We start from the raw sequence: 22403 nt of genomic DNA, 5'->3' as shown, positions 1-22403 counted from the left end.
ATCAGAAAGAGACACGCACTCGGGGTATGTTTTTGATGTGGTGATCCTGGGACCTGAGCCTCCAGGTTGCCATACGTCCCCTCCTCTGAACAAACAAAGGAGCGGGTCCGCTCCACTTCTCCCCCCCGTGTCACCGAGGCCGGGCCCAGACATTGTGTGCGGCCCACCGACCTGCTGACACGGCCACCCGGCCTGCCAGGGATTTGCCGCTGGGTCACAGAGTTGACATTTATTGAAGGAAGTTGCATGGGGAGTTGCAGGGAGTCGACTGTCCTCTCGTCACGTCACACTCCAGAATTCAGAAACCTGTGTTGTCCACACCTCCCTTTGTTTCCTACGATAAAAGAAACAATGAAGCTGTGAGGCGCAGTATGAGCCTCACAGGGCCCACTACAATGAGGAGGATAGCTTTCATTCCGCGGCTTGTGCCACTGAGTTTGAAGTTCCTTGCTGAAAAATACAACAATTTAAAGAAAATAACCCCAAATCAAAAACAATACAAATTCAAACATGCAAAGTGAAAAGCCTATATGTTCAAATGAATTAAAGTGGGCAGCGTGAATGGTTGTGAATGAATATTTGTGGCCCGCGAGGGAACATGGAGTTTAGTGGACCGTGAGGAACAATGAAAAGCTAAAAAGGAGAAGTTGAGTGAAATGGATTGAGTGTGTTGAGGACCAGATGTGGCGTGGATGGATCAAACATCTGCTGGCTCTGCAAGGCCTCAGCGGTCTTGAATGACCTCGATCATCCAACCTTTCTCCCCATACGTCCCAGTAAACCTTTTGTTCTTCATTCTTTGCTCCCTCATATTGATCAAGTGGTTTGCTTTAACTCCAAATGTGCTATAAAAAAAATAACTGTCCTTTCGTTCCAAGCATTCAGACTGAAAGGTGTCGTGTGTACAACAGGAATACAAATTAAATTGCACGGTGAAGTTTCTGGGTTTCTCTAAAGACAGTGTGTTTTGATGGTCTAGAGCCTTTCTTAGTGTATAAGTTACATCACAAAGAGGCAGCACCAGATGGTAATGCTGTTTATTTTCGCAGTAAGTAATCACCATTCTGGAACTTATGACAGTAGACAGGGCCAGGGACCTGGAATCAGGCTCCGAGAGACCCGAGCACCGCTTCCTGTTGTACCCACATGATCGCATACGCACACATACACACTCGTGCACGCATGCAAAAACACAAACATCCTCAGGGCCCCCTGGGCCACAGGGATAGTTGTGTTCTGGCACACAGGTTGGGGTAGTGTAAATTATACTGCTGCCACACTGGCACGCTCTGCCTCCAAGATGAATGAGCCAACTTGCATGTCTAATTATTTTCCTAATTATTACTACAGCTTACCACTTTTGACCTGAATTGCCGCATTCAATCTCATACTTTTTAAAATACCGTTCTTCTATACATTAAATGGCAGTCGCCGACATTTATTACAATACAAGTTTGTAAACTATGAATTAAAACTGAACTAATGAACAAATTAGCTTTATTATTTACATACATACATTTGAGTTACAAAGATGGAGCACTTGTGTTGCTGATGTCCTTCTGATACAGCAGCCAACACTACACCTAATTACTCTTTTGCAGTTACAGTCCTGTGCAACAACTTATTGCCAATTCGCCAAACAGTCTGTATCATAGATTGCTAGTTAACATGACAGACACACACTCCTTTGGGGCACCCAGACCCCCGAGTGGCCCCTCGTCCGTATGCGAGTCAGTCTGGCAGTGAAATACTGTCGGGGAAAGGAGCGGGGTTGAGGCAAGGTACCAGAGAGAGAGAGAGAGGCTCTAGTTAATGGTCTTGCATCTTCCTGGCAGCATGTCAATAATGGCTCTGATCACATTAAGTAAAGAGTCCATTAGCTTATTCTCTTTCCTACAGCACGCTCCATAGCAAAAGCACAGGAGAAAACTCAAAAGCTCCCCTAATGCAGTGTGTCTGCATGTTACAGACACCTCTATCTGTTCCCAGCCAGACCAAAACAAAATGACTTGGAAGGTACAATCCATTCACAGCTATTTCCATTAACACGTGGAAGTGAGAGCGAAGTGTGTATTACTTTGTTTGTGTGTTTGTATTTTGTTGCTAAGTTCCAGAAAATAGGAAACTCATGAAAACTGCAGGAAAAAAAGATACAATTGGCAACAATTTAGTCCAAAGCGATGTGTCAGATGTTTTTTTATTAGCGGGGACTCTCCTGTTAAGTTTTTATTTGCAATAAATACTTTTTTATTTATCAAAGACGAAGATTTTCCTCCCACTACCAGCCTTGGAATATAATGTGATAAGGCGAAGACAGAAATTATCGATACATATAAAAATGTACCGTAACAACGTGGCGGAAGAGCAAATTGTGGGCATGTGCTAATTCCGTGTCTGCTGCCAAAATAGTAATCAAGACAAAGGAGATGTGATTTACGAGGGAAAGAAAAGCAGGTTGTCAGCCACCTCCACATATTCAGTAACACACACACACATGCACAGGACAGACAGACCATTTCTCATTCGCCTCAGTGCTCTCTGGCCCTGGAGGGGCTCAGCGGCCCCCACATCTGTCTCCCAGGCCCGCGACAGACCTGGCCGCCGCGTCCACATCCAGCAGATCACACGAATCATCCTCAATTAATGTGAACCATCAGGCGTTCCCTCGCCGCTTCCATCACTCCACCCCTCTTCTCTCAGGCGTCCCCTCCGGCTCAGTGCTGGGTCCGATGACTTTTGCGCATCGAGACAAGGCTACGGTTCCCTTAGCACAGTTGGGTGAGGCCAGCCAACGTTATTATGTATGCTTTGTGAAAAGAGACAGGGAATCAATACAACAGTCCGGGCAAAGACGTTGCTCGAATCTAAGTGCTGCGAGGCGGCTCTTTAGAAGGTTCTGAACTCCAGAGAGCAGCCAACTTCGCTCTGCAGCAAACCGGGTGCCTGAAAATGGCTTCCATGTGCCGCCCCATCTGCACCTTCGCTAGTTTCCCCTTTTAAAGATACCAAGGGACAGCTTTAAAACTACAAAATGGTGGTGACGGGGATGGCGGTGGAGGTCAGGGGGTTGGATGAATCAGAGGCTGGGAGAACTTTAATATGACAGATTCTTCTTCAAAAACAGTCATTGAAAGAAGACAAGTCAGTGGGAAAAGAAAAGGAAACTGTTTACTGAAGGCCACCTGGAACCAGTGATGTGCCAGATTGTGACTCACCCGTCTGTGGTCCTTTATAGTATAGGCCCCCGGACCCCATCCTCGCAGTCTGCAACTGCACCATAAATCTCACTCAAGTCGATTAACGTGCCCTTAGCAACAACTAACACACAGTCATGAAATTTTAACCAAAGCCATGAGTTAAATCACGTTGAGAGGGGAAGGCAGGGTACCTGCCTGTTGGTTGATCAGTGTGTCTGACCTGGTGAAATAGGCCCCGGGGCTTCTCTATATTTCCCTCACAGCAGCTCTCCTTTCTGGCACTGATGAAGATTATATTGATCAAGACAATTCCCTTTGCATGTTTGTTTAAACAGGGATAATATTGGAATCTAGGAGAGTTGTTTTAATCAGAAATATGATCTGGGGTAGAGGGTCCTTTCTGGCCTTTTCTGAATCACCGTGTCAGCTGTAGTTTTAAAGGCGTGCGCTTTCCTCTATCAATGCAGAAAATAAGGGCCGTTATCCTGTATAATTAAAGGTTGAAGCGATTGTGTTTGACACATTTAGCGAAGCTTGCACACAAAGGATGAACACAAGTGCTCGTAAAATACAATACACTTTAACATAATGTTGAGCTCTTTGATTGTGTGTATCTAACTTCCCACTAAAGTGTAAAAAATTTAAACCAGACCACAATCAGGAAGGCATCAATGGTGTCTAAAGACGTACCAGCTTGGCTGTTATTTGTCATTTTTTTGCAAATCTAAAGGAGAGCTGTTAGCTACTAATGTTTCTTTAGTTTAGAAAACATCAAACCTCTAAGGTGCACACAAGGTCACCTCCAAAGCTAACACATTCTTTTGAAGTTGCAGCGCATAAAAGAGGAGTTTAACATGATCACAGTGCAAATTTCAACCTCTATGATTCTTACAAATGTCCTCCATCCGCATCTGGACAGAGCTACTGATTTCCCTGCGGCCCATCACAGGGGAAGAAGTAGAGCTGGTTGTTCACACATGACCTCTGACCTACCACTGAGGAGCCAATGGGGGAGGAGCCTGTGTCTTGGGAGCTGTTGTCCTCTGATGTGATGGCTCCAGGCAGTGGGCTTTTCGTGAACCCATCCCCCATGGCACCCCTCGCCACTAGACCCTCTGCATTATTCATACAGACCCAAGATGGGGTAGGGAGAGAAACAGAATATGGAAAAGGAAGCACCAAGGTTCAAGACCTTCTCAGATCACAAGGAACTTCTGCTTAACCTCCCTTGAAGTGGCGAACACAGGGATAGAGCGGGTTTTTTTTAAGGAACTTCGTCTGAAAGCAGGACTGTGGATCAATGGGGATTCCCTGGAGGCTTTGTGGAGATCGCATTCACTGAAAGGTGATTGGTGAATCAATGTGGTTCCCATGGTTCACTTTGCCATTGTGAGAACCGATCTATCCGATTGCAAGTGATGCCGTCTTACGGTGCTTCGAGTTGCCCTCATGTTAATGTGTGACCAGTGTAGCGTCACCCTACACAGACTGCGCACATGTTAACACGAAAATGTAAACATCAGAGGCGTTATATGACACAATCTCCATGAGGGTCAGAGATCTCCCACTCAATCTATTGAAGATATAGTTACAGCACCTATCGTCCTTTTTCATAAAGCGTGTGCGTGGCTTTGCATTTCTCTCCACTGCTTTCCAAATAAATACATATATATCCTTGAGTATGATAGGTGATGATATTTGAAAAGCATATACATGTTAAGCTGTTAATCCCTTATGCACACCATAACACCTAACAACGCCGCACACCCCGGCTCTTAATACAGCCCAGCGCATAACCCACAGTACTAATTGCATAATTGCCTGATTTGTTTTAACTGACAGTGGTGCCCTGGCCCATGACAAGGCCATCATTTGCTCATCCTCATTGTCAGCAATTTGCAAGGCGGATACCCCGCTACACACACCCACTACACAACATCCAGCACCACAGTATTAGAGACGGCCATGAATTAAGAATTCATCGCAGCGGTGGAGAGATGAATAAATACAGACGCTGCTAGATTAATTCTGAGAGACATGGATGCAGGGAGATAAAATAAACTAACAGCAGCAGGCTGTCCACCGGATAAAGTGGGTACTCCATCGTCTCTGCGCTGTAATTATTGGCTAATAGTCATTAACCTGGCAAACAGAGGTTTAGCTGTATTGTTTAAAGGACTATGGGATGCATAATGACAGACTAATATGTCATAGCACTGGGGGAGATGGGGGAGGGGTGGATTAATGAGATTTTACTGGAGGGAGCGTACAAGAAGAGGTGGGGCGCGCTTGGAAAATATAGGGGAAAGAGGGCCACATTAAGCTAATTGGAAGATGAGTGCCTACTTGTAAAAGGGCTTCTAATGGCATATTTGTTTCTCTCATAGCAACGCTAATGCAGGGAGGTGTAGCTGTGAGACTTACTGTAGTAAGGACTAAAGGGCGTTTCTCTGCAAGACATTTTTGGGGCCGGAATACAACAAATGTATGTTTCAAAAAATAGTTATAAATAAGGTACTGCAGGCTTTTAATAACGAGAATTTTTGTTTGTTTGTTTGTTTGTCCCCTCACATCGTTTTTTAAATTTGTGCTCCGACCCAAACGTCTCCCAAACTGAATTGGCCAGTGAACAGGGTAGGCCGGGTACAGTGCAGAGCAGAACTGCTGACCTGTTCAGGCTGACCCTTCCTTACACTAATAAGTTGCAGCTTGGCCTGTGTCACTGATTTGGGGAAGTGGAGGCACAGGTTGGGACTGGTTGAGGATGGAATAAATGTCTGAGCCCTGTTTGATTCAGTCAGTAAATAAGAGCAGCAAGTTAGTTGAAGAGAGATTTTGCCCAACTGATCATCTTGATGTGTTTAAGCTTGCAAAGATTTGAAGTTTTAGTATAATCATAACCTCACTTATAGGGCGAGACTAATCCCACATATTTATTAACGGAAGTACCATTAAAATTACCTCCATTTTGTCATCTTGGGGTTCTCAAAAATGTTATAGTGTCAATTAAATCAGAAACAAAAGGGTGCCAGATAAGAAATTGTTATGACTTACACTCAATTAACTCTATTCCTATTTAGTACTAATAGGAGACACTTTTTATTAGGATAATACAATTAAATTGCATTTAGAATTGTTCGTGTACTGTTTTTCATGTATTACACACACTCACAAATTAACCTTTTTTTTGTCACTAAGAAAACATAAAAATACTTTTTCTTCTTTTTCTTAACAAGGTTTTGGCTGTGGACCTATTTAAAGATTCACTTTCTAATCTGCTCTCATTTTTTTTCATTTCAATTAAATCAAGTGGAAGAACTAATGCCCACATGGCCATGCAGTATAAAATAATAGTGCCCAGGCTAGAATTTAAAGTCATACCTCTAGGCAAAAAACTGCAGAGCGCACACAGAATGAAAGTATAAAATGTTTTTTAATGTATATTTAAGAACAAATACCCCAGTGACTATTGATGTTTCGTCTCAGAAGAATCTATTTCTCCAGTATATGTGAGGGCATGATATGAAAACACTCATGCTTCTCTGCTCTTCTTCCTCCGTGTCTCTCCTGCACTCTCTCTCTTTCACTGCCTCTCTTTAAACATTTATCTTCTGTTTTCTCCTTACAGACCCTTTGTGCTTTGTGATGTTGGTTTTTATAGCTTTTTATTCCACACCAGAGTTGCCATTTATCTTTTATAGATGGCAGTAGCTGGGAGCACATATGAAGTGTTACCATTTCCCTGTGACTAATTGTCATCGCTTGCGTTATTCCCTTGATATCACTAAGCCTGGTTCCCCGGGAACCTGTGTGTGAAGTATTTACACTACGTCTCTGTCTGGCCTTATCGAGATTTATATCTCGTTCACGCAAAAAATCCACAATGTAAAATATTATGTAACAAGGGCAGTGGCACTGGAATATGGTCGTCTCCCAACGGAATAGTTACGGTCTCCTATGATGGAAACTGGAAAAAAGTCCTAAGAAATGACCTATTGTTAGTGTTTACATAATGGTTTATCAGTTGACACTGTTCTAAATGAAATAATAAATGGCCTTATGTAAGGTTCTGCGTCTGTCAGACACATTGATCCTTTAGACCTCACTAATATCTTACTGTCAATATGCAGCCAGCCAAATGAAAGGAACACAGGCTTAATGCCGCTGGAAAGGAACCAGGCTTAAATCAACATGAGTCGGCTCTTTGTCGTTCCTTGATACATAGGGTGGCAGTCCCATCCTCCCTCAAGGATTTCACTGCCTCAGACATGGAGAACGCACTGAGAAAAATGCCTGACAACCGAGGTGCGATTAGTGGCCTGCACTAATTATGCTATTATTTCTACCATATCTGCTCTAGCTCACACAATTGTGTATGTGTATCCCTAGGTGCCGTTTATGTACAGAGGGAGTCCTAGCAAGAGTTCACATTTTTACAAAGCTGTTTTGTCAGTCTCCCAGATTAATATCCCCACAATATTGTAATTCACAGAAAGCTTGTAACCACCCAACAGTGTTTTTGCTTGAGACTCTTGGATACAGTCATCACCTGTGGCCCACATTCTCAGGAATGATTTCTCGAAAAAAAGTGATATTTGACAAAGTTCCGTCCCTCCGGATTAGAATTTCATGTGCAGGAGAGCTTGCCCTGACATACTAACCCTTGCTCTATATTCTCTTTTGACCAAACTGATTATGCGCAATCAATAATGGTTGCATTTCGTATTCTCTCTTGTCTCTTCTGGTGCATCTAGGATGCTGCAGGCAAGGTGCTGGACCGCTGGACCATCATGTCCCGAGAAGAAGAGATCATCACCCTGCAGCAGTTTCTGCGCTTTGGTGAGACCAAGTCCATTGTAGAACTGATGGCCATTCAGGAGAAGGAAGGGCAGGCGGTTACAGTTCCCTCCTCCAAAACAGACTCCGGGATCAGGACATTCATTGAAAGCAACAACAGGTCCCGCAGCCCAGGCATCCTGACGCAACTGGAAAGCAGCAGCCCATCCAGCATTCACCATTTTGAGAATATCCCCAACAGCTTAGCCTTCCTCCTGCCCTTCCAATACATCAACCCAGTCTCTGCCCCTATGCTCGGCTTGCCCCCCAACGGCCTGCCTATGGAGCCATCTGCTCTCCGGCTGCGGGAGCCCAGCTTGCCAAACCAAGGTGAACAAGTGGACACCAGTGAGTCAGAAGTGTCCCTGTCACCCTTCCGCACAGGCCAGAGCCCTAGTCGCGGAGCATTGGGACCCATGAACAACATTGAACCCAAAACAGAGCCCAACCACAGGGCATCGCCCATCTCTCCCACCCCTTCCACCCAGCAGGCTCAACAGCAGCAGCAACAACAGCAGCAGCAGACGCAGCTCCAACAGCAGCAGGGCCAACAGCAGTCCCAAAATCAACCTCAGCAATCCAACAGTTTAAGTGACCACCAAGTTCACCACCAAGTCCACCACCATTTTGTGAAGGACGAGCATTCAAAAAGCATCAGCCATGCTTCATTTTCCTCCAAAATGCATCGCATGCGCCGCATGGGATCCACCTCACGCAAGGGTCGTGTGTGCTGCAATTCTTGTGGCAAAACCTTTTATGATAAAGGTACCCTTAAGATACATTATAACGCTGTACACTTGAAGATCAAACACCGTTGCACCATCGAGGGCTGCAATATGGTCTTCAGCTCACTACGCAGCCGCAACCGCCACAGTGCTAATCCCAATCCGCGGTTGCACATGCCCATGCTGCGCAACAACCGTGACAAGGACCTCATCCGTTCAACCACTGGTACACCTGTCATCTCAAGCAGCAAGAATGGTGGCTTTACCCTCACCAGCCCCGGACGGCCACCACTGGGCTTCACAACTCCACCGGTGGACCCAATGCTTCAGTCACCGCTGCAAAGCCCACTGTTGTTCCCCTCCCTGAAGTCAGTGCAGCCCGTCCAGCCGGTGCCCCCGTTCTACCGCACACTACTGTCCCCAGCGGACCTGGTCAGTCCTCCAGTATCACTGCCCACCAGCCCCATCCTACCCACAACCACCAACAGTACCTCCCTGATGGACCACCAACAACAACAACATCTCCTGTCTAGTGCAGGGGTTTCACACAATAATGTCCACATGTCAGAGGTAGGACCCATGTCCCACCGCTTGCATGTACATAATGCCAATCACGACCACAACACTGGCCTTAGTGAACCTACGCCCAAAAAGAAGCCTCGCAAATCAAGCATGCCAGTGAAGATTGAAAAGGAAGTGATTGACGTAGCGGAGGACTATGACGACAAAGATGATGATGACGATGACATCCACCATAATCACCACCATCACTCAACGCTTCTACACAACAATATCAAAATGAATGGTAACTGTAACAGCAACAACAACAGTGGCAGTGGTACTGGAAACCACAGTGGTGGTAGTGGGCAACAATCCCCTTCCCAGGATGAGATGAGTCCCGGTCTAGCTATGAGAGGAATGATGAGACAGAGTGAAGATGAATGCAGGGAAGGGACTGGTAGTGAAAGCAGGGGTGGAAATGATCTTCAAGGCTCTGGCGAGCTTCGTTGTATGGGCAGCTTCACCTCTGAGGACCAGGACCACGAAAGAGACTTTGAGAACGAATCCGAAACCTCAGATTCCAAGATGTTTTACCGTGATGAGCTGATAGATGTGGATGAACAGCAAAAACACAGTCGGAGTGGAAGGTGCCTGGACAAGGAACAAGAAGATGAGGGTTGTGAGGAGGCTCAATTCAGAAAGGAAATGGAAGGCAAGGGTCATTCCTTGTCCTCCCCTCATCAGCCACCTATAAGAATCAAGGAAGAACTCAACGATCCTACTTACGACATGTTCTGCATGAGCCAGTATGGCCTCTATAATGGAGGAATGGCGGCAGCTGCTGCTGCTGCAAGCATGGCTGCTCTACACGAGAGCTTCATCTCTTCAATGGGATACGGTGCCAGTCCGCCCAAATTCCCTTCTTCTCAATCACCAGAGGAAGATCCATGCTCAAGTCCTGACCCCAAGATTTGCTATGTGTGTAAGAAGAGCTTCAAGAGTTCCTACAGCATGAAACTGCACTACAAGAATGTGCACCTCAAAGAGATGCATGTATGCACTGTGGCTGGCTGCAACGCTGCCTTCCCTTCCCGGCGGAGCCGAGACAGGTTAGTGCAAGAACTTCAACCATTTTTTGTTAACGGTTTTGCCGGTAGGTTCAATAGAAATGCTTACATTTTAAAAGGGGAAATAGTGGTTTCATTAAAGTCATCAACGGAGCATGTTTGTGAAAGATGGGACGTTCCACTTCATGTTAAAAAAAAAAGATGTAGCTATAGTAATTCCATACTGTACGATATTTAGGTGGATAAGATAACACTTGACATCTGTCAGCTAATGCAACACTAAAAAAATGTTTTCGGGACATCTGCTCCGTGGCAAGTCAGAGTTCAGAAGAGTAGGGTGTCATGATTAAAAACACTTACACACACACACATTTCCAAAGAAGCGGTAGGCAGTACCCAACCACCCTGCAGCTGCAGTGTGTTGTTTACCTGCCCTCACTACCTCACCCTGTGATAGCTGTGGAGGCGCATATATTAACAGACAGCGGTCTGTCAAACCGCTGCATGTATTAGCGCATTAGGAGGTGAGGCTAGCTTTATTCACCTGGGCTTGTTAGCACATATCATTCCCACATACTCGCTGAGCAGAATATATACAGTATGTTGCAGCAGGAGTGGCAGCAGGTTGCCCTGGGCGAGCACAGGCTCCTCCAACCCACTCGGGTGGGGGGGGGTTGCATCATAGGAGCACCTTTAAGGTGATGTGGTTAATAAGTAGAATACTTCACATAGACAGTAAAAAATCCTTTAAAAAAAACCCTTATATTCATACATAATAGAAACTGTTTTGTATAATCTCATCTCTTTTTTATCTTGCAACATCTGTGACAGGGTTGCTTTTTATTTAAGGAAGACATCTTTTTTAACACACTCCTTAGTTACTTAGTAACAATTGGGAAACAATTCTTCCCAGAGAACATTTTTCCTCAGTGTGTTTTGTCTCACCCACAGCCTCCCCAACCACACAAACTGCTCCTTCTCCACCCCAAGCCTTTGATTACATTTGTTTTTTGTTTGGTGGCATCTGTTCCTACCGGGACTTGTTCATTAACAGCATGTAAAGGGAAGCAGGTGAATCTGGGACTCTATTAGAATGAACGTGGGAGGGGAACAGGGGGAGCAGAACAGGAGACACGGTAACATTAGTGAAGGTGACACCCTGCTGCTCACCTGACGCAACTGTGCCGACAGCAGCAAGTTGACAGGAGGGGTTATTATAGCATGCACTGCCTCAGTGTGGCCAACTGCCACCGGTTTGTTAGTGCCTTCTTTTGACAAGGCTTTAGGAGCAAAGGGTGCCTGCGGTGTGACCGACCTGCTGCGTAACATGTGTATGCACATAGACACACATGCAGATGCAAAACGCACACACATACGCACACACACACACACACACACACACACACACACACACACACACACACACACACACACACACACACACACACACACACACACACGCATATACAAAACTATGAGATAGAAAAGTATTTGCTCTTCTATCTACCGTATCCCTTTGTGATTACTCTCTTAATGCTGTCACAGTGGTTGATTGGACTTCTGACTGAATTCCAAAAAGGAAGATGAGGGGAATTCGACCTGAGAAAATATTTCAATGGTAGATAGTAGAGAGAGTTGAAAATACTCTTATGAATCCAGCTCCGTTGCTAATCAGCAGATATTGATCAGAATCACGTCGGTTCAAAGATGGATAGCGTAATTCAGACAGTTCAATTCAGTTATGTAACAAAGTCTCTTCATCCTGGAATCGGTAATCAGGACCGTGAGACGACTCGTGGAATGTGTCTCTAAAATGAATAAGGTTGCTAAAACATAAAATAATCATCAGAAAAGAAGAGGGGAGGGGGGGGCAATGGTGAGCAGAGTGATTCAGAGCTTAAAAAATACACTATATTACACCGAGAAACAGCAACGCCTTAACTCTCTTAATGCTCCCTTTCTTCCTGAATCAATCTAGATGTTTGTGTGTTTATCTGTGTGTGACAAACTGACTCCATGATAAAACACCAGTATTTAAACGTAATTCAAACAGAACATTGGGCAGATAGAGACCATTTCGTAGTTAAGAGGGACAATTGCTGCTGTGAAGCATCTTTGAAGTGTGTGTGTGTGTGGGGGGGAGGGGGGGGTATATCTCTGGGTCACCTAAGCCTATTGTTTACATACTTTTCTCTCTGGGGGGATAAATTCTGAATAGCATATGGGACATATTACTTTGCCGCTGGTTCAAACCGGGAGCAAAAAAGCAGGAAGGAGAACATTACAAAGACAGAGGAATCCGGGAGCTTTGAGATACAGTGAATACACAAACCGGGCTCACGTCAAATCTGTCCCTGGCATGACAACATAAAGCCTGTTTGAGTGTAACGGCTGCAACAAAACTGGAATATAATTCATTTGATTTTCACTGCAGATTACACTGCATGAAGACATTTGCACAAAATGTTATTGAGAACGTACATTAAATTAGACAAACTTAAATGTTCCTCCTCAGATGTGTTTGCAAACAGGATTTTTCAGAAGCTGCTCTGTCATCTTAGACATAAAGAAAAGGAACAGTCAACACAAAATAATCCTCTTTATAATTAAAAACAACCATTAAAAGAATAGCCACATTTCACTTTAATGAGATGAAGGTAACCATGTGGTTATTTGTCGATATTATTGGAATAACACATGCCAAGGCAGTATTTTAATATGCAACGAAGCCTGGTTTCCTCTTCTCGATTCCTCCCAAACAGACATACAGCCACGTGAAAAGTCCAAGCACCTCTGCATATCTGATTAGCCCATTGACCGAGTGAAAAGGCACGTTAACACACCACCCGACACCGGCATCAAAAGCCCTGGTATCAAAGTAAAAAAGAAAACGGTCGAGAGGTCATTTGATCTACTGAGAAAAACCAATGACATGTTGCTGCCACGGAAACAAAAGTATCCCCAGCGTTCGTTCCCTTTGGATACCCGCCCAATTTAGGAGACTGTAGGATTTCACGCAAATAAACAAACATTAGTTCACATGCTGAACCGTACAAACTCACACTGAGCGATGCAGGAAAGGATAAAAGGATTTAATGTGCCCTTGAGCAAGCATGTAATGGTTTTGTTGTGAAGTGTGAAACGGACCAACACGAGAGAATGTGGGTGTGTGTGGTTTTACGCTGGGGTGTTTTCTCCAAGCTGCCAGCCGCCCGGCGGTAAATGATTGCATATTTATTGTGGGGAGCGAGCAGCGTCGGCAGAAGTGTTGAAGAAGCTGCGTGATTAACTGCTGGGTAGACACGCGTACCAGCGATCATCACAGTTATTGGCCTCGTTATTCATATTTCCTTTAAACTTTTGAAGACACTTGCCTTGTTTCTTTTATTTTTATTGTTTCATCTGCATGTCCTGCTTCTCTCTTCTAACACTCTCAAACACTCAAACGGCGCCCCTCCGTCACTACGGCGAGTAGCTATGGTCCCTGCACGGGCCACTGCAGAGAGAGTGAAGGTTAATTATGTCGGAGAGTCTCTTTCCTCCCCTCTCCTTCCCCTCTCCGTCTCCCTTCCTTTCCCCCGGTCCCCTTACGGCATGTGGGCTCGGCTCCACTGCTTCACAATTAGCTTTCTGTTTGTCTCTTATCAGTGAAGGGCCTGCTGCTCATAGAGAGAATATGTAAGCAAAAGCCACGCACTCCGGATCAAAATATCGGTTAATTAAAATACGCAATGATGTAACATCCCTTTATTATCTTTGCACTGCATTTTGAGGGATTATTTAATTTGTAGATTTATAACGCCATCAATTAGAATTCTAGTACATGAAAATGTTTTTTTTTATGTTATCTTACTGTGCATTCATTTATATCTGGAGATTATGATCTCTATACCACTGTTTGCAGCTTGTGCTGTTGAGCACACTGAAACACTGCACAGCAGATAAAACAGTGTCAGAGAGTGATAAATGTTACTGAAACTATTTTCCTCCCACCTAAAACCTCATAACGCACCCCAAATGACAGGAAAGACAAAGAACCACTGGTGTCAGTTTAACAACACTCAGCTTTCCATCTCATTTACACATTATGAGTCATATAGACACACATACACACACACAGACCAAAAAAAAAAACAAGGTTGAGGGCCATCAGACAAACCTAAAGATGATTAACGCCGGTTGGGACGGACACACTCTCGCTCTCCCTCCTCTGCACAGCCAGAAAGAGGCTCTCTGGAGGCCTCCCCCATCTTTTGGGCAAAGAGGAGAGAGTCAAATTGGTTTGCCAGCCACATCACGGGCCAACGGGATGGAGATGGCAGAGGGCAGAGGGAGGGGGGAGGAAAGATACAGCGGGGTGGGGGGGGGAGCATAAAGTCTAAACCTGATAAATGACGGGAGAAGTGCATTATGCCCACTGTGAGTGGATTCAGACGTCTTATTTGGATTTTTAGGTCAGGGAGGTTTTTGCACAGGAGTTAAATAGAAATGTTTATGGAAAGGATCATAAACTGGGCTCCTCTTCTTCTCTTCATCTCTTGAGATTAAATCATTTACAAATGGTTGCAAATGATATTTCATGAAATGCCTTTTTTTCTTCCATTTCTTTTCTTTTCATATACCTGTACAGTAAATGTATATATTATTTATATAGATATTGTTGTAATATTCTAATACTATTGTGTACGTGTAGTATTTAAGAGCTTTAGATTAGACTACTTACTGCATGATATTTAGCATGTTTAACTATAATATCTAAAACTGACATAGACATGGCTAATTTAGAGCTTATTAGCAGTGAGACGGTGTTGTTATAGAGATGGAGACATGTTGCAAAGGACCTGCCTACCCGAGCATCATCAGCTTCAGGCTTAACTGAGCAAATCTGTGGCCCCTGTTGGAACCCGTTTGGTACCCCCGTCCTCATATACTGATCACTGACTACAGCACATTTCAGACTATTTCAAAACACTCTGACCTCCTACGGCCAAGCGATCACACACGTGTGTTTGACATTGAATCACGACTTCCATGTTTTAGCCATAAGTTAACACCATATGTGTGTAACTGTACTGACCAAAGGGACAAAAGAAGAACAAAGAATCTGTAAACCTTTTTTCATCAAAGCCCCGCTGTATGGAAGTAGTATATTTTCCATTTTTCACACACACACACACACACACACACACACACACACACACACACACACACACACACACACACACACACACAGAAGCATGTGTGTGCATACACACCCATGCAGTGACAGCCACGGCCGATCAATTTGCCACGCTCTTTCTCCTCAATGCTGACGATGCTTGAGTGGACGGGTTCCTGGTTGCCTGGTTCACAGAAAAGGGTCCCTCAAATGAATGTATTTCTACCTCTTGCAGGACAATGTCGGATAGGGAAGTAAATAATTAAAGGAAAGGGACCCTTTTTGACTGCATCAACCCTGCCACTGCTGGTAAGCTCTACTATCCATTGTGACTCCATTTTTGCCCATCCTGCTAAGGATGACCTTTTTTTTTTTGTTTTGTTTTGTTTTGTTTTTTTAATTTGTTTGACACAGTTGTGCCCTCCCTGCATGGAAACCCCTCACGTTAAAAGGGCCGGAGTGTTTGCATATATTTTATTCATATTTGATGTCAGTGCTTACCTTATATGAGAGGAATGGGCCTTGTGTATGTCATACCTGACGCAGGTATTTAGCTGCTTAAGTTTTGCTTTTGTGTTATGCGGTTGTTTTGTGACGTGTGTGCAGTGGGTCATCTTTTTCTCAGTCCTACTTGGTAACTGTGAAATTCCAGCGAAAAAAAGGGGATTGACTCGGACTTTGTAAGCTCATTTCACCTTGCATCTTGTAGCATGGCTTTATTTACTAACTGAAATTGTCACTAATTGTATCTTGGCTTAAGCATGGCGTTTGCTGCTTTCATCAGCTGTAGTACATTGTGTGATACTGTTCGCCTGGTGTTTGGGAAAAATGCCCATCTTAATTAAATCCAGCGCTACATAAAGACATGTTCATTGGGGTGCTCGATTAAGCCACCTCCAATAGGGAACGAATGCAATAATGCTGTCGGGGCCTAGTGCTAATATGCTATCCAGTTCCCCTCGATTATCACATTACCACAGCTCGAATCAATTGATAAACTCCCATTCAATATGGTGGAGTATTTAATTGAGTCAGTCTATTGGATTTGAGGGCTGTGCAGTGCAGACATGCTGACAGCGGTAAACACTAGCAGGATGCTCGCTCCAATGTGCAATGTTTTTCTGAGAAGAGATGCAGGTTGAATTTGCCCGTGTGTACAGCTTAGTAACGACAGTGTGACATTGTTCTTAAATACTGTAGCCTTTGCAGCCAGGTACCATTTCATAGAATTAAGATTGGAAACGAGGAAGAACAAAAAGACGTTTTTCTATTTTGTATTTAAGAGGTAATCTAAATTCCTCACACGCTTGAGCCTTTTGATTTACGACTATGTCCCTCCCCCCCCCCCCCCCCCCCACAGGCACAGCTCCAACATCAACCTGCACCGCAAACTGCTGACCAAAGAGCTGGACGACATTGTCCTGGACCCCCAACTCCCGCCACTGCCCAAGGACCTGCGAGCTGAGTTACTGGCCAAGATCTACGCCGGGCACCACATGGGCTTGGACCCGTACGCCGGGATGGGCATCGGAGGCGGCAGCCTCCGGCCCACTGGCCTGAACCACAGTGCCCGTTCCCTGATGAGCAGTGAGTACCCCCACCACCCTCTCAACCACCACCGCAAAACCCCCCACGCCAACGGCTTCTCCCGGGGCCAGCCAGACAACTACATGGTGTTGGACCTGAGCACCACATCCAGCGTTCAATCCAGCAGCAGTGTCCACTCCTCACACGAGTCAGACGAGGGCAGCGACGAAGGCATCCTGTTGGATGACTTGGAGGAGGAGGAGGAGGAGGGAGAAGAGGATGATGGCAACAGCGAGGGGGAGGACTACTCCCAACATGCCGAGGGGCAGGCAGAAGGAAGGCATCGGGATGAGACTAGAGAACTAAGAGGAGAAAGACGTGGTGAGGGGTCGGAACCTTCCTCTTCGCCATTCCTCTTTTTGCCCACCGGGGGCAGCAACGGTGGCAGCAGCGGGATCCTCTGCAACATCTGCCACAAAATGTACAGCAACAAAGGAACCCTGCGTGTGCACTACAAGACTGTGCACCTGCGCGAGATGCACAAGTGCAAAATCCCCGGTTGCAACATGTTGTTCAGCTCTGTGCGCAGCCGTAACCGACACTCTCAGAACCCCAACCTCCATAAAAACATGCCCTTCTCTACAATGATAGACTAAAGAATGACCCGCTACTCCACCCTGCTGTCAGTTGGCCCACTCCTCCTTTCATTCCTCACCCTTATTCTTCCTCAAATTAGCTTTTAGTCCCAGCCCAGGGCCATCAAATACAAGCCAAACGCCTGTATGCCTACTGCCCGTCCTCTGAAAGTCATTGCAAGACATTTCTATGTCCCTCTATAAAATTCATCGACTCTAAATACAGTTTATTATTGTGACCTTTGACTTTTCCTTCTTTGGAGGAAAAGGAAGACGCTCTTGCGCATGGAGTTTGCTTTATAACAAAACTCCAGTCTTTTTTTTTTTTTTTTTTTCATAAACTACTCCGTCTTTCCTTTTCAGACTTCTCCCCACTTTTTCATGCCAACCTCCAAAGAATCTATTCAAACTCTTATTTGTGACTTTGCCTGCAGAATTGATAGTACTGAGAAAAAAAGAAAAAAAGAAAAAAGAAAATCTTCTCGTTGTATTTGTGTAATGATAGCTTTTAAATGAACCCGTTACAAAAGCATGACAGCTTCATCTGTAAATAACGTCCCAAGAGGCTTTTGGTGTAAAAGAGTTGTGTTGATGGTTGTTTGCTTCTTTTTTCTCTCTCGTTATGGTTTTATGTTACAGTCCAGTACAATACTTCCAGCTATAGGCAAGAAAGAGGTAGCATCTTACTAGCTTGACTCATTTATGTTAGCTTCAAAGACACATTTTAAACTGAGTCCTAGGAAAAAAAAGAATATCATGTGACTTGTTTTATCTACTTGTTAGATATTCAGAGGTTGCCGGCATGCTTTTTTAGGCTCCTACACTGATATCACTTTTTATTTTTTTGTCTGTTATGTTTATGAGCTTTAGTATACAAATTCATTTTTTGCACTTTGCATCTATACAAGGGGATGTGTAATATTATTATAATGAGGACTTTTGCAATGGTGAGTTTAGGTGTTATTCTGGGTCATTGATGGCTACAGTGCAAAGGTAAATGACAATACCTTCAACATACTTGTGCCAGTTTCTTTTTGCACGTGCTCGGTTTCAAACACAGAATACGTTTCGCCTCCCCGATCAAAATCTGAGATCTGCCCAAGTCGTGAAACAAAGTATTCAGAAAGCGCCTCAAATCCAATCCAAGTGTGACTGAACACAAACTGCTCTTTCACAAACACACAGGAGTTAAGTGTTGATAAAGTCCCTGCTCGTCTTTTTGTTAAATTTGTGTACGGTGGCCAGTTATGGTTCCGGCGAATCCTTCAGGAGGTTGAGTGGGGAAATCTGTGTAAAGCATGACATTATTGTCACATTGTCAAACAAAGTTATCAGTGCAACAACTGTTTGTTTTCACAAAAGAGAAAAAGATCAGAATTGTCTTTCAACTGTGACCAAAACAAAAGTGTTTGCTTAAAATCATGCCCCATTGAATCAATATGATGCACTTCAGTCTTAAATCTTTTGCTGTAATATTTTCGGTATCGGTTGCCATTGCTGAGTGTCGGCTAGAAATGTACTTTTTGAAAAATGTTGCCATTTTCCTGGCTGTTGTTTGCAGACATTTTTAACATGTCCATGACTGTCTTACGGTACAAATATTTCCAGTAACTGGGCAAAGTAGCCAAGGGAAGGGGTATTTATTGGCGGGTGATGTATCTTCATCGAGATGTTTTTGTCCAGTATGAGAATATTTTTTGTAAAAAGACAAAAAATAAGAGATTGTTCCTCAGTTCGACTCGTTTATCAATGTATTAGCAATGCGTTGTGTTACTATACATGGAGATCTTCTCTTACTTGACTGGTGCTACACACAGAGGGGAAAATATGCAGTGTTATGTGGTGTGCTGTACAGTATTAACACCTTACATCGATAATAGTGTTGAGTTCCATTCATTTCATACTTAAGTCCATGTTGCAATACAGACATGACCTATTGTAGTAAAGTATTTCATGTCCTCATTTTTGTTTTTTAAAGACTCCACCCTTATGACACATGCAGTTTTCAGTCTCTTCTGTGAGATAAAGGGAGCGAGAAGAGAGCTGATGCTGATGGAAAGGTTGCGGAGGTGGAAGGCTGACTAGGGAGGAAAGGATGACAGCAACGATCATTAAAAATGTGCTGCTTCTCCGTTACCTGGAGGCGTCCCTGCCATTCCAGCTTCTTCTGTCTAATAACTCACTTGTCACTTCGTTACACTGCCAGGCTCCAAGGTTGCTGACAAGACTGTGACACCGAGCGAAAGAGGAAAAAGTGGGAAAGACATCGCGCGCTCAGAACAATTCAATTTGACCCGTTCGTTTTAAGTTGAATCCAATTCATCTATTCCTTTTCTGTGCGTGCTTGTTCTCATTCTGATAATTCGATTGCTTTCGCGCGTTGCGTTTATTCTCTTTGTCAGTCAGAACACAGTCATTTAACGACCGCCTTAGCCATTTCTTCAACCCGCCACTCACTTATCCACCGCCACACCCCACAGCGCAGGTCCTACAGGGACACACACTAATAGTGTATGCTTAAGTTCACCGGACGGCCATGGCATAGGAAAAAAAAAAAAGGGATGGGTAATTGCCTGTTTATCCCAAGTGAAGGGAAAATTGAGTACAGGAACCCCTGCCTTCTCCCAGGAGTGGGTTTCACCGAGGCGCTCGCCGCCTCATTCATTCATTCCACCCCCCCCGGCTCTCGCTGTGACAGAGAAGAAAAAAAGTGCTAGTCCAGGAACCCCGCTGACAGCTGTCTCTCCGACACACAACCGTACAAACACACATGCGCACACAGAGGAGAGTGGTACACACTCACACATTATTCCTACTTACAGGCCAGAGAGATGACAGGAACAAGATGACTTGTTAACCTCTAGTGGCGGAGGAGATGGGGACAGAGAAACATTCTAGCCGCAGGAAACATCACAGCTGCCACGACATAGAAAGCCAACGTCATGTTATGGAGAAGGGTGTGAGCGAGCACCGCGTCCGGAACGTAAGGCCTCTGTTATTATGATCTCAATCAAATATCCATCCGCAAATTAATGGAGATGTTTTACCTAAAGAGGTCTCTGTTTAATTCAGAAAGCGTTTTGAGTTTGGACGTAGAATAAGAAGAGCTGTTATCTTAACATCAGTGAACACTGCCCTATTAACCTCAGCTTCTATGCTCGTCTTGATTTGAGAGTAGTCTTCAGTGCACAACCTCAGTTTGTATTCTCGTGTGTGCCGGGCCGGGGAAAAAACCCTGAATAATCACAGAAAATATTACAGCACCCTCCTCCTACGGGCTCCTTACGGGTCCTGCATGGTGATGGTGACGCCAGCAGAGCTCGGGAGCTGCAAATGGCTGAAAACAGAGCAAAGAACAGGCGAACCTCTGGGAGGAAGAAAGACTAACGATGAGAGAAAGAGAGAGGGGGGGGGGGGGGAGATCGGGCTCAGAAAGTGGTCTGGATGGAGCCTTGCGGCATTCACTTAACAAGGCCCCACCCACCCCGTCCTGTCCTCAATCCAATCTTTGTCTTTCCCACTTCTCCAAGCGCAATGGGCCCAGGTACGTTGTGCTGCCTAGCGACCGCAGGCCGGCGGATTCGCGAGAACACGTCACACAGAGAGCCCCATTGCCCCCCCCCCGGCCCCCCGACCGCTGGAGTGAATCTTTAATATTTGATAAGAGCGCCGGGCATCAATTATTCTGTAATTCTACACAGCACACAACGGCTGAAGCGGCTGACCTGTTATTCACGGTCCGTTTTGTTCACGTCACGGATCGAGTGAGGACAATGGGTCTAAGCGGCGAGGGTGAGAGGTGACACCCCAATGCAAACTTTCCAGTTAATGTAGCTCAACAAAGATGGGACCTCACAAGAAATATGCAGATAGAAGAGAAATACACACGCATATTTGTATAGATGCTGCAGTCTCATGTGAAATATCCTAAAATATATACCCTCAATAATTTAAACTGGAACCTGTGAAATATCAAGAATTAATTCATTTCATGTTTTCCATTGTGCCAATTATATTTTACAGTCTTTAAGTATAAAAAAAACTTGAAGACCTGGTGAATTTAGAGTCCTGTTTTCATTTAACACTGGTGCACTGGCACTCGACAGCGTTGCATGGCTACATCGTCACACTGCAGAGAACGAACCGAGCAGAGGAGCTTGCGTAGAAATGGTGATTCGGAAGCCTCATGAATACTGTATGTCCCTAAACAGGTGTTTCCCATTTGCAGACAGGACGGGAAAAATAGTCCTCTTTTTAAAAGACTTGTTTCTTTCTATTGTTTCTTTTTTTTTGTTGCCTTTCTTGTATTTGTTTCTGTATTATAACTGTCTATGGTTTTTGCATAAAATGCATAAGGGTTTTGGGATGTAAATGGAATTTTATTCATATTTTGTCCAAATACCTCTTGTAATTTGTATCAGAATTCTTGTACAATTTTTATATTAAAGATTTATCAGTCACTGGCATTTTGTCATTGCAATTATTTTCAAATTCTGTAATTATATTTAAGTTTATGAGAGTAGATTGAAAAGACAGGCTTCTCCGTCATGTCATGAGAAAAAAAATGCAGAGCTCCGAAACAATGTGTCAATCAAGCCATTTTAACAAGACACCGATTTCAGCAGATTTTACCGGGCTCTTAATTGCTCTGTGATAAAAATCACAAGGGAAAAGGCTATCTTGACCAATTAGTGGACGATTAGATTAATAGAGTTATTAAAAGATGTACTGGCATGAGGAGAAGGTGCTGCTGGTCT

The 22403-nt window shown here is 44.4% G+C and overlaps 1 protein-coding gene across 6 annotated transcripts in view; it reads left to right on the top strand.

The window, feature by feature from the left end:
* Positions 1 to 22106, top strand: part of bnc2 (basonuclin zinc finger protein 2) — a 143565-nt gene extending 121459 nt beyond the window's left edge. For 5 of the 6 annotated variants that reach the window (XM_078109092.1, XM_040186827.2, XM_078109093.1 and 2 more), the window contains 2 exons: positions 7952 to 10368; positions 16845 to 22106. In XM_078109092.1, coding sequence (XP_077965218.1) covers positions 7952 to 10368; positions 16845 to 17667 — 3240 coding nt within the window. In that variant the 3' untranslated portion in view covers positions 17668 to 22106. Of the gene's footprint in view, positions 1 to 7951; positions 10369 to 15719; positions 15794 to 16844 lie in introns of all 6 variants that reach the window. The other variant, XM_078109094.1, reaches the window with a different exon arrangement.
* Positions 22107 to 22403: the final 297 nt, after the last annotated feature.

The sequence above is a fragment of the Gasterosteus aculeatus genome, chromosome 9 (assembly GCF_964276395.1).
Source record: "Gasterosteus aculeatus chromosome 9, fGasAcu3.hap1.1, whole genome shotgun sequence".
In the NCBI taxonomy this organism is placed as follows: Eukaryota; Metazoa; Chordata; class Actinopteri; order Perciformes; family Gasterosteidae; genus Gasterosteus; species Gasterosteus aculeatus.
The sequence above is the reverse complement of the archived record's forward strand: the minus strand, read 5'-3'. Positions and strand labels throughout refer to the sequence as shown.